At 52.6% G+C, this 16,969-nt stretch overlaps 1 protein-coding gene and 1 pseudogene across 2 annotated transcripts in view; one reads left to right on the top strand and one right to left on the bottom strand.

Moving 5' to 3' along the window:
• The window catches only part of LOC311199737 (tubulin polyglutamylase TTLL13-like), a 336,991-nt pseudogene that overhangs the window by 105,429 nt on the left and 214,593 nt on the right, over positions 1-16,969 (bottom strand). The window lies entirely within an intron of this gene.
• Positions 7,659-16,790, top strand: LOC311199709 (tubulin polyglutamylase TTLL13-like; the record flags this gene model as incomplete). The annotated part of the gene is made up of 11 exons (XM_084273846.1): positions 7,659-7,720; positions 8,642-8,798; positions 9,088-9,234; positions 9,392-9,477; positions 9,619-9,844; positions 10,109-10,193; positions 10,306-10,430; positions 13,824-13,978; positions 14,701-14,811; positions 15,643-15,706; positions 16,722-16,790. 11 exons carry the CDS (start codon positions 7,659-7,661, stop codon positions 16,788-16,790), a joined length of 1,287 nt encoding a protein of 428 aa, XP_084129972.1.

Genomic DNA, 16,969 nt, shown 5'->3' with positions numbered 1-16,969 from the left:
AGACTCCACCACCTCCCTGGGCAGCCTGTCCCAGGGCTCCCTCACCCTCACTGGGGAAAAGTCCTTCCGCATGTTGGTGCGGAACTCCCTGTGCTCCAACTTGCAGCCATTGCCCCTTGTCTTGTCCCCACAGACCACTGAAAAGAGTCTGGCTAATTCCCCCTGCATCCCATGCTTAAGATACTTATAGAGATTAATTAGATCCCCCCTTACTCTTCTCAAGACTGAACACCCCCAGCTTATTCAGCCTCTTCTCATAAGGGAGATGCTCCAGGCCCTTAATCATCTTTGTAGCCCTTCTTTGGGCTCTCTCAAGGAGATCCCTGTCTTTTTTATACCTGGGAGCCCAGAACTGGACACAACACTCCAGGTGGGGCGTGACTGTGATTCCCAGAGGTGCTGTGACCATGGTGTTTGCTCTGTGGGGCCTGCAGAGAGCTTCTGGCTGCTTCTTGCTGCAGCCCCCTCCTACAGCCCCCCTTCTCCACCTCAACCCAGCTAGCCAAAACTACAGCAGGCATTAATGAACTTTGCTATAAAATGAACGATGCCTCAGTTCACTTGTCTGATATCCAAACAGCTCCAATCAGTGATCTTAGGTACTTTATTCAATCGGGGAAGAACAAACACCAGATGTGTTTAGAATGTATTTCCTTTCCAGTCTTCACATTTCCCTTCTTGCCAAGTATTGTTTCTGCAGGAAGAATGGAGGAATCATAGGATCTGAGTGGGAGCTGTGGCTGATGTCTCTTCCTGTCACCTCCCCACCACGAGGAATCCTATAGTACCAGTGCCACATCTGCCCCTGCAAAAAGGGACACAAGGGCGTCAAGGCGGCGGGAAATGTCATGCACCGAGGGAGACGACTTCGTCCCCTCGCTGTACCAGATGGCCCAGAGCCCCCTCTAAGAAGGGTAAGCGTTTGCCTGATGCTGGAAGGTGCCTGTAGGTAGTGTGAGTGCAGGTTCAGGGCATTTCTCAAAGACAGACAGCTTGTAGCTACCAAAATAGAGAACTGCCACCTGTGTCTGTATCTGCTGCAGCACTTGTGGGGTAAAAAAGGGGCTTGAAAAACTGCACTAGAGGAACTCTAGCTTAATGCCTCCCTTTCTATGATTTTAGTCAACCTGCCCCCACCTCTGGCCCTAGCTGGTGCCAGGACTTCAGAGGGGTGTCTGAAGTACTTGGAGTGTATGAAAAGGTTACCTGGTACGCTGTTGCTACAGCCAGTTTTGGCTCCTGTAAAGGTTTTTCTGCCCAGCTTGGTTGTGTGGGGTTGGAAAGTGCCAGTGCTGTGGTGTGTGGAGGAGGTGGACTTTTGCCACCCGATTAATAGAGCCGAGAGCCAAAGTACCTGACCTCAGAGGGCTGGCTGCTTTAGTGGGGATGTCCCACAGACAGGGACACCAACCTCCAGGCCTGGATCTACACACGGCTGCCCAGGGCCCCATCCAACCTGGCCTTGAACACCTCCAGGGACAGGGAATCTACTACTTATCTGGGCAGCCTGTTCCAGCACCTCACCACTCTTTCTGTAAAAAACTTCCCCCTAATATCTAATCTAAACCTTCCCTCCTTTAGCTTTAGCCCATTCCCCCTTGTCCTGCCATTATCTGCTCTTTTAAAAAGTTGAATCCCCTCCTGCTTATAAGCTCCCTTCAGGTACTGGAAGGCTGCAATGAGGTCCCCCCGCAGCCAGTGCCTACAGTGTCTTCCCAGGAAATGGAAGGATTTCTAGAGTGACTGAGGGACAATCAAGGCAATCAAGCCTTCCATAATAGCAGAGGGAAAGAAAAGGAGCTCAGTGTAGCTTGACATTAGCAACACTGGAGGAACTGCATCGATGTCTGAGGAGCACTTGCAGATTTTAGGGTGCTTCTCCCAGCCAGTGCTTCTCAGTAATGGTGATGTCTGAGTGGCAGTGCCAAGGCAGACTGGGACATGGTGTTACTGCTGGTGACAAGCTGAATAGCTCTGTGTGCTGGCTCCCCTACCATTGCCCCACATTGTTTTGCCTGTTTTTCCTTGATGTGGTAATTTGTGCCCCATTGTCAATCAACATGGTCAAAGCCTGTTCAGTTGGGCCGGATTTCCTTAAGTTCCAGCCCCATGTCCTCAGTCAGGATTTAACCCCTTATCTCATTGTCCAGGATCATCTGTATCTTTTAGCAGAGCTATGTACTCAAATTGAACCCTTATTTGAGAACAGTATTCCCCCTTATTGTATGTGCTATCCTAAATTCCCTACACAGGATTTCTGATGAGGCAGCCTGAGTCCTCTCAGTCAGTAAAGAATACAATAACATATTTCAGTTTGCAAAAGCAACATTTCTTACCACTTTCCACAATTCCCCCTTCTTTTCTTTATATTCACTGTTGTCTTTTGCCTATTTTCAAATTCCTGTTTCATATGAAGCTTCTAACCTGGCCAGCATTGCTTCACATTCTTTTTCCTGAGATTCTCTATTATCTGTTTCTTGTTCCTCTAGAAGAAGCATATTATAGGGCAGTGTTCCCAAGGGGCATCTTCTTAGTTATTGCAGTTTCTGTTAATCTCTTTCTAAGACCCCTAACACAAGGGATTCTACAACACCCTCTGGCCACTAAAATTCCTTATAGTACTATCAGGGAAGTGAATGCCAGGTGGCCCTTGCATTACATTGAACCATGGACATGAACTTACTGGTTCCACATACCTCAGGACCAAGCGCTTTCCCCAGTATGGCTTATTCCCATTTCATCTATCTGCCCATGGGTGTCTGGATCAGGGTTGTTTGCCTCTGCATCCCAAAGTCTTATTGTCCCAAAAAAGGGCACATAAGAACAATTCAGGCTCCAAATGGAGGTTCAATTTAATGTATTATTAAATGGCCACCTCCATTCAAAGTCTCCCCAAAGAATTCTGGTTCCAAAGCCAGTCTAAATTTTTACCCATGTCCACAGGGAGAGCTGTTACAGGGATCCCTTGAGCAGGGGAATGTGGTAAAGGCAAACAGGTAATCACATGAGGAAAGTTAAGCATACGAGCAAAACCTCATATCATTTTATAGATCAGACTGTCTGGTTCAGTGTGATTTATAATTGCAGAACCATCGACATGTTGTGCAAAAGCTCGAGGCTGTATATTCCATATACTGGACTTTTTACAACTACTGCCATGATGTAGCACTTCTTATTAAAACTTGAGTTACAAACAATCACTCCTATTGAAATGAACAGACAGACAAAACTAAGACCAGAAAACCAAAACTGCCAGTCTGTGCTTCAGGTTTCAGTATTTCTTCAATTTCCTCCAGGTACGGTTCATATTTCAGACTTATACCCATGAGGTCTGCACCCTGTGTCTTCTCAGCTGTCCCTTTACTTTTTCTTACTGGAGCAGTCCTGTGATTAAAAGAGAAGAGAACTGCAGGAACATACATATGCTCGACAGTGAATTGGGTAGAAATCTGGTGTCATTCACCTTTTAGGATATCATTTTTCTTCAATGTTCTTACCAGTGCACTACGGGCAATGGCAGAGGAGCGTTTGCATCCTTGGGGAAGTTGAAGGTATATTGTGCTCCCTCCCAAGTGAACACAGATTGATGTTTGTTTTGTCCTCCTCTCGAAGAGGAATCGTCCTATTCAGCTTGCATTTGGCCGACTGGTTCAGCAGAGCCAGCACCAGCGGCTGAATGGCACCGTGTCACTGTTGTCTTTGATCCCTTCTGTGATCCCCTTCTTAGCAGCAGATGGTAAAGGATATTGATTATTCTGGAAGGAGGTGACTCAACAGCTTCCCCAAGCAATGGACCCTCACACAGCAGGGATCCAAAGCTCCACACTGTTCCATTAGGTAGTTTCCAGACTTTGCTGGGACATCAAATCTTAGTATATTATTTCCGTATGGACCACTGACAACCTTTATCTTAGATACTGGGTTTTCCCCTGGAGAGCAAACACACACAGTACTAATTAGTCTGTTTTCAGGGGCTCCAGTTACTCCTATTATATTTATTTTTGCCTGGGTAGCAGTCAGTCCTAACCTTTTGGCTGATAACACTTATTTGAGTTCCTATATTAATGGTGAAATGCACAGGTCTGCGCCTGGGACCAGCGGTGAACAGAACATGTGGGTCAGGGTGCTGGTCAGGCCATTCTGAGGTGGGGATCATGCGACTGGTTCGGCCTGAAATTCCCCCCGCCTTTTCTAGTTTAAATCCATCAGGTCCTTCCTTAAGTCTGAGTAAGGACTGACTGACAGGCACAGAGGTTTCAATTATGTGCCTGTTAATTTTGTAACATTTTTCATTTTGCAAAAGCAACATTTCTTAGCACTTTCCACACAATTTCCCATTCATTCAGTTTTACCTTCAGCATTTAATAATGTACCTCCAAGCCTCATCTCTCAGTAGGCTGTAAAGGAGAAAAGACATTACAGAAACATCACCTGAATATCTTGTTGCATGCTGGATAACCAAATATTATAGGTTCCCCATTGATTTTTAGTCTTTATCTGTTCTTGCTTGTAGTGTTTTGGTTGCTGGCTGATGTTATTTTATTTTTGTGTTTGTGTTGGGGAAGAAAAGTCCCTTGAGAGTGGGATGTTTGTGCTGTGACCTTCTGCCTCAGGGATTCGTAGCGCCGTTAAAGGATGCTGTTAGCACAGCACATGTGTCACTGCAGCTCTGGGAACTTGATTCAGATGCAGCTTCTGCAGTGTGAAAAGCAGTTTCATTGCATTGTGGGTTTGACTTTGGGAGTTGAAGCAGGTACTTTGCATCTGCTAACTGACAGTCCTTTAACTTTGATGCAGTTTTGCTGTACCCACTGTTGCCTCGTTTTTCACTGGTCCTGCACAGGATACAGTCTGAATAGAGAAATGCTGCTCCAGGAGTGGGGACACATTTGAACCCACTCCCACATTTTGAGGGTATGAACATACTGTTGCTGTTAAGCATGGTGGGGGGGGGAAGTTTGTTAGCAAGGAGGGATGCAAGGGAGCTGGGGCTTTCTGTGCTCCTATCTGAGATCTGCAGGAGCCCTTAGTTTCTAATGAACGGTGCTTCCACTTCCATGTTCTTCCCTGTGATCTGCTGGGGAGGGCAGGCATCAGGGCTTAGAGGGAAGGAGCAGATCAGTCCTGCTGCTGAAGTTCAGCTGAAGCTGCTGGAGAACAATCCCTTAGCAGGCGGTAAAGGTCACTGCTTCAGAGCCCAGCTTCCCATTCTGCCCACTGGTTTCCATGTGCGCCGGCTTTCCTCGGCTCTGCGGGAGGATCCCTGCTGTCCCTTTGCTGACTGTCTTTTCCCTCTGCACCTCTTTCAGAAAATCAACCACTTCCCAGGCATGATGGAGATCTGCCGGAAGGACTTGTTAGCACGCAACCTGAACCGCATGCTCAAGCTCTTCCCCGAGGAGTACAAGACTCTTGGTGCCTGCCAGCTGAGTGAGTGATGGGCATTAAAGCAGCTGAGAGCAGGGATAGGAAATGAGGCAGCGGGAACCTCTCTGTGGTGGGCTGGGGGGGTCTCTCACACTTGGGATCCCTCCCTGTGTCTGAGCGGTGTATCGGCACATGTCTCTGGCTTCAGACTGTGTGCCTTGCAGGCAGAGTGCAGAGGGGCTAAAGCTGGGGAGGGGCACCCACCCGGAATGCCAAAGGGCAGTGGGCGAGGGAGGAGTGTGAATCGGCTTTTGGCTGGAAGGTGTCTCTGCAGCTGGGAGCGAGCAGGAGAGGCGGCAGTGGCGGGGCGGCGTGGCAGGCTCTCGTCTCCCGGGGGCTGGGGCAGTGCCCATTGCTTGCAGTGCTGCAGCGCGTCGTTGGCGATGTCGGAGACGAACTTCTGCGCCGCCAGCGAGATCAGGCGGATGATGCGGGGGTCGGAGGCCTCGAATCCGGCCCGGTTCAGGTAGTAACCGGTGACGGCGTCGGGGATAGTGTGTGTGTAATCCTCCAGCTGCATGAGGAAATCCACCAGCGGGGTGGTGGAGACCACGGGCTTCACGTCCCCGTTGGCCGCGCTGGGGTGCACGTAGACCCCATTGGACATGGTCCCCTCGGCGGGGGCTGCGGCCACCACTGCTGACACGGGCGCTTGCTCTTGCTGCGGGAGCTGCCCGAGGCCGTGCCCTTCATCTTGCACCAGCCTCTGGGAAAATTGAACGATAAAATGGACTCTTAAAGACTACCCTGGAAGCGATGGGTGGTGGAACATTCAACCACTGGGATACACATTTAGCCAAAGCCACATGGTTAGTTAACTCTAGAGGATCCACCAATCGAGCTGGTCCTGCTCGGTCAAGATCTCCACGTACTATAGAAGGGGACAGAGTCCCAGTGGTGCATATGAAGAGTATATTAGGGAAGACAGTTTGGGTCATCCCTGCTTCGGGCAAAGGTAGACCCATGTCTGGGATTGCTTTTGCTCAAGGACCTGGTTGTACTTGGTGGGTAATGCAGAAGAATGGGGAAGTTCGATGTGTACCCCAGAGGGATTTGATTTTAGGTGAGAATAGCCAATATAATTAATAAGGTAGAAATTGTATTATAATAATTGCTCTGTACATTCATTATTGCTATTATTGCTGTATGTTGTTGTATGTTGTACCAATGGAGTTACAGCCGGAGTCATACAAGTCAATGAAGGAAGAGTGCCACGATGACGGGACCAAGACCTGGTGTTCCAAGAACTCTTTCCTCCTTCCCTTTGAAAATGAACATCTTTGATTCACAGACTATGAACATGGACCATGTCAGATGTATTGGTCGAGAGCCTGAGATGCAGCATGCAACGATCCAGTGACGCATACTGACACCATGAGAGACTGTTACGACGAATGAAGCCTGAAGATCATCATGGACTAAATGTTCATTCACTCAACAAACTCAGAAGAATGGTCCATAGACTAAGGGAATAATACCTGTATGCACATGTGTGTGTATACATGTGTGCACACATATATATATATGTCTGAAACAAAAAATGGTTGGATTTGGTCATGACGTAAATGGTATGGAATAAGGGGTGGATAATGTCCTGGTTTTGGTCAGGATGGAGTTAATTTCATTTGTAACAGCAAATGAATGCTGTGTTTGAGAGTAAAATGGGCGTAGTGCTGATAACACCCTGATGTTTCTAGTTGCTGTCAGACAGTCAAGGACTTTCTCAGCTCTTCATGAGAAAGGAGGGGCGAAGCCAGGACAGGTGACCGAGCTGACCAAAGAGAGTATTCCACGCCAGTTACGTCCTGCCCAGGATATTGGGGGCTGATGGGAGGAAGGCCTGGGGCGGCTCCGGGATGCGCGGTTCTTGGGGGACGGTTGGGTTCTGGGTCGGCTCTGGGTGGCACGGCCTGAGTTCTGTGGTTTGGTGAGAAACTGCATTGTGTATCAACAGCTTCATATATTTTGCTTTGAAGTCCTGTTAGTATTGTTACATTGTATCTTTCTGTTATCTTAGTAAACTATCCTTATCCCAACCCACGGGCCTCTTAATTTCTTGATCTTGGGGTTATTTTCCCCTTTCTCTTCCTTTTCGCTTCCCTTACTTCTCAACCCCCCCCCCCCCTCCCCTTCCCTTTAACCTGCTCTTTTCCTTTAAGGAGCAGGCAGCTGCCCTCAGCCGGGTGAAACCACGACACCCGGGAAGGGCACGGGACAGGGGCCTGAACCGCATGCTCAAGCTCTTCCCCGAGGAGTACAAGATATTCCCCCGCACTTGGTGCCTGCCAGCTGAGTGAGTGATGGGCATTAAAGCAGCTGAGAGCAGGGATAGGAAATGAGGCAGCGGGAACCTCTCTGTGGTGGGCTGGGGGGGTCTCTCACACTTGGGATCCCTCCCTGTGTCTGAGCGGTGTGTCGGCACACGTCTCTGGCTTCAGACTGTGTGCCTTGCAGGCAGAGTGCAGAGGGGCTAAAGCTGGGGAGGGGCACCCACCCGGAATGCCAAAGGGCAGTGGGCGAGGGAGGATTGTGAATCGGCTTTTGGCTGGAAGGTGTCTCTGCAGCTGGGAGCGAGCAGGAGAGGCGGCAGTGGCGGGGCGGCGTGGCAGGCTCTCGTCTCCCGGGGGCTGGGGCAGTGCCCATTGCTTGCCCGGGAAGGGCACGGGACAGGGGCACGAGGCGGATACACCCCACCGATGGCGATGGCCCCTGTGTCTCTGCCAGCGCTGCAGCAGAGCACGCTGAGGCCAGAGGGTGGTGGGAGAGCGCGGGTCACTCCGCTGAGCAGAATTCTGGGCACAGTGGGATGGAAACTCCCACCAAGGTCCCAAAGCTTTGGGGCGCACGGCCTGGCTTCTCTCCTCACGTACGGGCGAGCAGTGCTCGCAGCGCGGCTGAATGTGGCCCAGGAGCACCCGGTGTCGTGGCAAGGGGCCAAGATGCCCATTCCTAGGCAGATTTTACTCTGGCCGTTGCCTGAAAACCTAGAATCGGGGCTCCCATCACCTGCTCCATGGCCACACCCTCCTCCCGCTCAGCAGGATTTTCCCTATTCCTGACCAAAAGCATCATTGCTGCAAGAGCATCTCTTTGCAGGCCTCTGACTGTTCTTGGGGCTCTTTCCTGGAGCCAGGAAAACTTGCCCTCTGTTATGGGTGAGCTCAGGGGATGGGGGTATTTTGCAGCTCTGAACAGCCCCCACTTCCTCCCACAGCTATGGAGATTTTCAGGCCTACAGAGGCAAGAGGAAAACCGGAATGTTCATCTGCAAGCCTCCCAGTGGCTGCCAGGGAAAAGGCATCTTCATAACGCGAAACCCAAAGGAGATCAAACACGACAAGCGTATGATCTGTCAGCAGCACATCTCTAAGGTAACGGGGACAGTCTCAAACTAGAAGTGGGGGTGTGCAACCTCGCAGCTCCTCCAGCATCCCACATCCTCCTTGTGTCCTCTCCCTGCACCTTCCTGGACCTGCCAGGGGCACAGAGGTGGCCGCAGCTCAGCAAAGGCCTGGCGAAAGCTTGCCTTTCTCCTCGCTGCTGAGGGGCCGGGGAGCGGCACAAGCAGTGAGACAGAGCAGCCAGCCTCGTGCAGGGCAGCCAGCAGCCGCCTCGCAGCCTTTGCTTTTCTCACGTCCCTCCTGCCTTTTTTTCTCACAGCCTTTCCTCATTGATGGCTTCAAATTTGACCTTCGTTTTTATGTGCTGGTCACCTCTTGTGACCCACTGAGGATTTTTATCTACACGGAGGGTCTGGCCCGCTTTGCCACCGTGAGGTACATCGACCCCAGCAGCACCAGGAACCCAGTAGGAAAGGCAAGTCTGGTGGCTTTCATGGCATGCAGCTTGCTTCTTTCCTGTTCTTTGCACCCTCTGTACCTCTTCCCAGAACAGTCTGTGAGCAGTTTGTGTTGGTGCCATATGGCTTATAGTAAATGAAAGCCTCTCACGTATCCTCTCTCAGGATGACACCTGCATGCATTTGACCAATTATGCCATCAACAGACGCAGTGAAAACTTTGTCTGGGATGACCTGAAGGGCAGCAAGAGGTACGGTCTTGTGGGGATGCTGCAGTGCCTGGGGCACGACCTGCAGGAAGGCTGCCTTTGGGAGCCCTGTTTGCCAGGGCCTTTCTCAGGGCGATCGTGGTCTCACAGGGCAGCTCTTAGTGTCTTCTGTCCTGCACATAGGAAACTGTCCACCCTGTTTGTTTGGATGAGAGAAAACAGCTTCAATAAGGCCAAGCTCTGGGAAGATATTGAAGATCTTGTTATCAAGACACTGATCTCAGCTCAGCCCATTGTGAAGCACCAGTACCACAGTTGCTTTCCCCAGCACGTGACTGGCAGTGCCTGCTTTGAGATCCTGGGCTTCGACATTTTACTGGACAGAAAGTTGAACCCGTGGCTGCTGGAGGTGAGGGGGGAATCTCCTGCTGGGCTGAAACAAGACCGGAAGCAGTGGAGAGCCGACAGCTGGCTGGTCTCGGGGGAGGCTGCGCAGCAAGGAGCTGTGGGCTGAACAGAGCTGATCTGCTTCAGAAGGGCCTCCTGGGTTAAGTCAAGTACCAGGCGAGCTGCTGTAGCCTAAGCGGGACTGGAGGGTGTGCCTGTCCATTCCCTGGACACCCTCTCCAAGAGCAGGGAGTGCCCTGAACCTAAGGCCTTCTTGACCTGTAAGAGCATCTCAAATCCCGAGAGCTGCTCCACACCCCCAGTCCTGCGGGCTGTGGGGTCTGAGTGGCCGACCGACTTCATCGGAAAGTGTCTGGTAGGGCTGGGGCTGGTTTTGGGTCCAGGGATGAGGTTGGGGCTGGGGCTGGCTGCTGGCAGCGCTTGCTGGGTGCTGGAGTGTGAATTAGCTCCTTGTTTTGGCAGGTGAAGCACTCTCCCAGCTTCGCCTGGAGCGGGAGGTGAAGGATGCACTTCTCCGCGATACCATCAGCCTGATAAACGTGCCTGCCTGTGACAGAAGGAAGGTGCTGCAGGAAGACAGGCAGCGCGTAAAGGAACGGCGCCTGCACAGCCATCAGACTCTCCGTGCATGCAGGTACCGCTCTTCCCCATCGTGCCACAGGTCCCAGTGAGAAAAGATCTCCCCAAGGCTTCAAACGTAAGCTCACGGATGCTGTGGCACTCTAAGGCCTTGGAGGAGAAATCTCCCAAGCCATTGGCATCCTGCAAGGAAGCGCCAGGGCTTGTCTCTGGGCACGAGGAGACTTGTGGCGCTGGGTGCTCTGGGTCCTGTGCATCAAGGTCCATCCCCATCGAGCCCACTGCCCGGGCTTTTCCTGCTGCGGGGGAGAGCGGGTGGTGGGTGGGCAGGAACCCCACTTGTAATTTGGATCAGAGTCAAGGGGTAACTGAGTCTGCGCAAGACAGAAGGTTACTTGCGGTGACAAAGAGGAGCCATCCGACTTCATCCCCATGACCCTCAACGACCACCACCAAACAGCAGTGCGCAGGCGCAGTGGGGAGGAGTTGATGGAAATCACTTCTTGGAACTCATTTTAATAGGAAGCGGGACAGGTTATGAATATGTACAATTGTATGAGTTAACCGAATGATTTTTGAATAAGGATATGGTATAAAAGTGCTACAAACTCTGACCAAAGGTGTGCCTACTTTGTTAGGTACCAGCTCTTGCAAGAATGTATAATAAATTACTGTTTCACTAACGTGTGTACCTCAAGTCCTTTCTTTAGGACCATTGGCATTTCTAACACTCAGACACCCCTCACAACATTTGTCTTCCAGTCCCCTCAGCAGCCTCTTGCCCCTCCTTGCCCAAATGAAGCTTTGGTCCATATTAGAGGGCCTGGGGATCTACAAGGAGGCTTAGAGCTGGAAAAGAGGGCATTGGGCCCCACACAGGAGAGTCTGGACCCTCAAAAGCAGGGGTTTGGCCTTCAGAACAGGACTTTAAATGCCGACAGTGGAGCTCTAGGAATGGAAAATGTGGCTTTCCACCCCGAAACCAGGTTTGGAGCCCTGAAGAGATGCTTTGCAGCCTAAACCAGGCTCTTTGGAGTCTGAAAACAAGGCTTTGAGCATGAAACAAATGAGGCCTTTTTCCCTGAATGAGGAGTCTGCACCCTAAAACCAGGCTTTGGGCACCCACAACTCTGTGCTGAATCTTCAAAACTGGGCAATGATTCCTAAAAGCGACACGTAGGAGCCAGAGAAGGAGGCTCTGTACTCTCACGTGGAGGTGGTGGTGGGGCCTTCAAAAGCAGGCTCGAGGCCTTCAAAGGGATGGTCTGGGCTCCTAAGGAGGGGAGTCCTGTCACCTTAAAAGTGCAGCTTGGAACTTTTCCATGAGGTCTTGGACGCCCAAAATGAGTCTTTTAGACCTCAAAGAGAGACCTGGGCAGACCAGAGAGCTGGGCAATCACCAGCCGTGCGGCCATGGGAGCAGGTCCAAGGCTGGGCCTTACTGGGCGACAAGCGTAGAGAGCAGCCCTTGGGAGAGGCCTGCAGAAGGGCCCTGGGTGGGTGCCTGCATCCCTCTGGGGTGGTTTGACAGGCAAGAAGGACCTGTGGCCCTCCAAACAAGGGACACAACTCCACGTGCAGCCAAGTGCTTGTGTCCCACAGTGCAACCGGTGCTGAATGGCACCCTGCAGGACCCAGCACTGCAGCCATGGCAGGGCCTCGGCAGCCTCCTGTCTCCACAGGCACCTGGCTGCAGCTTCAGGAGCCTGGTCCCACACCGCCAGCTGCACCTCGCAGCGGGACAGACGGACAACCGATCCCAGCTCCTCTGAGAGCCGGAGCATCTGCAGCAGCCATCGTCATCATCCTGAAACGCTGCCTGGCAGCTGCAGAGCACCAGGGGTGGACCTGCTCCCACCAGATTGGGAACCCTGGTACCCTCTGACGCCTCTTTTCTTGGCTTTGCAGAGATCGTGGCTGCCTGGGAGGCCGTGTCTGTAACTGGACACGTAATTGCCCTGTAATCTTGGGGTAGCTGGAGCTGGACAGGGTGGGCTGGTATCCCGGGGACCCTCGCCCTGTGGCGTTCAGTGCTCCTGAGAGCTGGGCCCGAGGAGCGATCACTCTCTGACAACCATGGCAGCACCCTGGGAGAACCCTGTGTGCCCAGAGCAGCTTCTTAGCCAAGCAGCAGAGAAACAACGTCCAGGTCCATTCTGAGAAAGGGCTTGCCCCCCCCATTTTCTACCCTTCCCTGTGGTCAGAGTGGGGAGACCAAGCAGAGGGATCAGGGTTACCCTGGGGTCATGCCAAGGAGAATTCCTGGGAGTCAGCCCAGGGGACGATCCCTGTATTAAAAACCCCAGGATCTCCTCTAGCCAAGGGAGGTGTGAGGGTGCTGAAGAAAGACAAACCAGAGAAGTGTCTTTTGCAAAGCTTCCCCCTGCGGCACAGAGGAGATGTTTGTGGTGCACAGACCCATCTTCCAGCTGGCCAGGACTAGTTCTGGCTGGGGGGGCTCGAGTGCCCCACAGAGATTATCCCTGGGAGGAGAAGGCAGCAGCCAGACTCACCTTCATTGCTCAGCAGCCATTTCCCACTCCTTGGAAAGGGCTGAGAGAAGCAAGGCATTGCCTCCAGACGTTGGGGACACCTGAGAGCCGCAATCTTGCACCCAAATTTGGCCTTCAGTAGCAGGGATTCTTTTCCTTCTCCATGCAGATGATGTCAAGGTTGAGCTACTTCAGGAGGGGCCATTAGTCATTGGGAAGGTGCGGGACAGGGTGGTGATGTCACCCTGCCATGGTATGTAGTGCTGTGCAGCAGCAGCAGCAGCAGCAACAGAAGAAGCAGCAGCAGCAGAAGCATTATTCAGGCAGGAAGGGCCACAGCCCCCACCTGCCTCTCTATCCTTCTGCTGGTGGCCCTGCGACCTCAGGGGCTCAGGGCTGCTCCATGCCGATCCCGGGAATTAGGGATGTGGCAGGTGAGGGCAGCAGCCAGTCCTGGCAGCAGAACCCACTGCCCCTCTGGGTGACAGTGGGGCTGAGCTCGTGGTGGCGTCGGGCTGGGAGAGCCGTGGGGCTGGGTCAGGCTGGGTGAGCCATGGTCAACTCCACAGGCAGGAGGTGGCAGACGCCCCGTGGGGAGGCACAAGTTTCGTGGCTGCTGTTACCCTGGGCAAGGAGCTTGCCTTGGGATGGGCTAGCAGGGATGCTGTTGCTCCTCCATGCAAATGATATCAAGGTTGAGCTGCTTCAGTAGGGGCCATTGGTCATTGCCATGGTGTGGGACAGTGTGGTGATGTTTGCGGCTGCTGCCACAGGTATTTTCCAGGCAACTGATGGGGCCGGGATCCATGAGAAACCTTTGTCCCTAGAGCTGTCCCTGTGTCCCCCTGCCCTGGGGCAGCTTCCTTCGGGCCTGTGCGCCTTGTTTTGGCATGTGAACCACTCTCCCAGCTTCGCCTGGAGCGGGAGGTGAAGGATGCACTTCTCCGCGATACCATCAGCCTGATAAACGTGCCTGCCTGTGACAGAAGGAAGGTGCTGCAGGAAGACAAGCAGCACGTAAAGGAACAGCTCCTGCACAACCATCAGACTCTCCGTGCATCCAGGTACCGCTCTTCCCCATCGTGCCACAGGTCCCAGTGAGAAAAGATCTCCCCAAGGCTTCAAACGTAAGCTCACGGAGGCTGTGGCACTCTAAGGCCTTGGAGGAGAAATCTCCCAAGCCATTGGCATCCTGCAAGGGAGCGCCAGGGCTTGTCTCTGGGCATGAGGAGACTTGTGGCGCTGGGTGCTCTGGGTCCTGTGCATCAAGGTCCAGCCCCATCGAGCCCACTGCCCGGGCTTTTCCTGCTGTGGGGGAGAGCGGGTGGTGGGTGGGCAGGAACCCCTGCAGCTCCTGTTTCAATTATGACACCCAAGAGAACTCCAGGCTGGAGCTGCTGAGCATGTTAACCCCGTACTCGGCCTGCCCCTGCAGCCTCAGCTGCTCCAAGCTCCCCACTGTCTGGAGAGGAAAGCTCCTGACAGTGTGCGGGGTGGCAGGAACACCTCGAGCAGGGGCTTCTAAAGGAATTCTGTTATCATTGGGTTAGCTGGGGGAAAAGGCTGAGGGGCAGGGTGAGAGCCTGGGCAGCAGGGGAGAGAACTGGAAGTGCTTCCCCAGCCCTCTCTGGGGGTAGGTGGAGTGCAGATCGTGTTGCCTCCCTGCATGCATGTGAAAGGAGCTATCAGATGGGGAAAGAAGCTTGCCAGGCCCTTGTCCCTCACCCAGGCAGCACCTGCAGCCTCCTGTCCCACCTCCCTGCCTCTGCTTTCTCCCGGTTTGCAGACGTCAGGAGCTGAAGAGCAACCAGGCTGCCTGGCTGGCCCAGGCAGAGCAGTACGAGAACTCGCACCTGGGCGGTTTCCGGCGCATTTACCCGGCGTGTGGGACAGAGAAGTACGAGCCGTTCTTCAAGCAGAGCATCTCCCTCTTCCGGGAAACGGCCGCATCCACAGCAAGGGAGGAGTGTGCCAGGTACGCTGCCCCTGGGGAGAACCCACTCCTCACAGGGCTGGCACAAAGACCCCTGGCTTCTGAGGTCTTCTTGGGAGCAGCTCTGCTGCTCAACAGATGCACCTAAGCTGGTGAGCGCTGGAAGGGAAGGAGTCTGCTAGAGTGCGTCCTCTGGAGAGGCAGACGCCCTTTTCCATTGACTTCTGGGCCTGTGCTGTGGCACATTGCTTGTTTTTCATGGGATTCATTTTCCTCCCTCTTTGCTGGGGGTTGTTTGTGCTTTTTTCCTCTTCCCTTTTAAAAATTGCTTTTTCCTTATGAAACTGTTTTTCGCTCATCCCATGAGTTTCTTTCTCTTTTTTACCCTTTGAATCCTCCCCCCATCACACCAGGGGACAGTTAGTGAGCTGCTGCCTGGTGCTTAGTTGCCAGCTGAGGTTAAAACCATGACATTAAAACCATGACACATGGACGGGCTTGTTTTTTTTTTCCCTGGGCACTTTCCAGCCCAGTCCACCTCCCAACAAACTCTTCACCTTCCCCTTCTCTCTCCCCAGCAGAGGGCAGTCTGGGCAGTGCCCAAGGCAGAGCTCTGGTCCCTCCCCAGAGAGCCTCTGAAGGGCACAGAAGCTTCTGGGTGGCAGACAGGGCCATTCAGCCAACAGAGACTGGGGCATCCAAGGAACAAGGAAAATCAGATCCATGGCAGCACGGTGTGCTGTGTGAATCGGCTTTTGGGTGGAAGGTCTTAACAGTCCCCGCTTCCTCCCACAGCTATGGAGATTTCCAGTACTACAGACATAAGAGGAAAACCAGAATGTTCATCTGTAGCCTCACGGTGGCTGCCAGGGAAAAGGCATCTTCATAACACGTAACCCAAAGGAGATCAAACACGACAAGCGTATGATCTGTCAGCAGCACATCTCTATGGTAACGGGGACAGTCTCAAACTAGAGCTGGGGGTGTGCAACCTCGCAGCTCCTCCAGCATCCCACATCCTCCTTGTGTCCTTTCCCTGCACCTTCCTGGACCTGCCAGGGGCACAGAGGTGGCCGCAGCTCAGCAAAGGCCTGGCGAAAGCTTGCCTTTCTCCTCGCGGCTGAGGTGCCGGGGAGCGGCACAAGCAGTGAGACAGAGCAGCCAGCCTCGTGCAGGGCAGCCAGCAGCCACCTCGCAGCCTTTGCTTTTCTCACGTCTCTCCTGCCTTTTTTTCTCACAGCCTTTCCTCATTGATGGCTTCAAATTTGACCTTCGTTTTTATGTGCTGGTCACCTCTTGTGACCCACTGAGGATTTTTATCTACAAGAAGGGTCTGGCTCGCTTTGCCACCATGAGGTACATCGACCCCAGCAGCACCTGGAATGTAGGACAGGGCTTAAAAGAGTCAGGCTGAAGCTCCAGCACTTTGCAGCTGTTACAAGGAGAGGTGTTAGAACTTGCTTGACATAAAGCTTGGGGGGGCTGAACAACTTGCTGATAAGGAATTGAAAAGCATTAGCAAAGTGCTGACCTGAGAGTCACGCGGTGATAAATTGTGAGAGAAGGAAGCAGCCAGCCTTGAAAAGAAGGACTAACAAGCTGTGCGAAGTAGATGTTTATCTTTTTATTATTTATTATGTATGTTTACATAACAATAGTCATGTAAGCCTTGATGTTTGTGTTTAACCAATGAACAGATGTCAAATACAGAATGTTTTAGGAAGCACCAATCAAGCTCAAGCACGCATAGCTTGCAAAGAGTATATATGCCTCCAATTGCAAACAATAAGTTGACATTTGCTTGCATGAAGCTGTGTCCCGTCCCTCAATCACGGCTCATTGTAAATGAAAGCCTCTCACGTATCCTCTCTCAGGATGAGACCTTCGTGCATTTGACCAATTATGCCATCAACAGACGCAGTGAAAACTTTGGAATGACGTGAAGGGCAGCAAGAGGTACAGTCTTGTGCGGATGCTGCAGTGCCTGGGGCATGACCTGCAGGAAGGCTGCCTTTGGGAGCCCTGTTTGCCAGGGCCTTTCTCAGGGCTATCGTGGTATCACAGGGCAGCTCTTAGTGTCTTCTGTCCTGCACACAGGAAACTGTCCACCCTGTTTGCCTGG

This window comes from Gallinula chloropus (assembly GCF_964237585.1).
Source record: "Gallinula chloropus genome assembly, chromosome: 21".
NCBI lineage: Eukaryota > Metazoa > Chordata > Aves > Gruiformes > Rallidae > Gallinula > Gallinula chloropus.
Note: the sequence above shows the minus strand (reverse complement) of the source record. Positions and strands in the feature narration are given on the sequence as shown.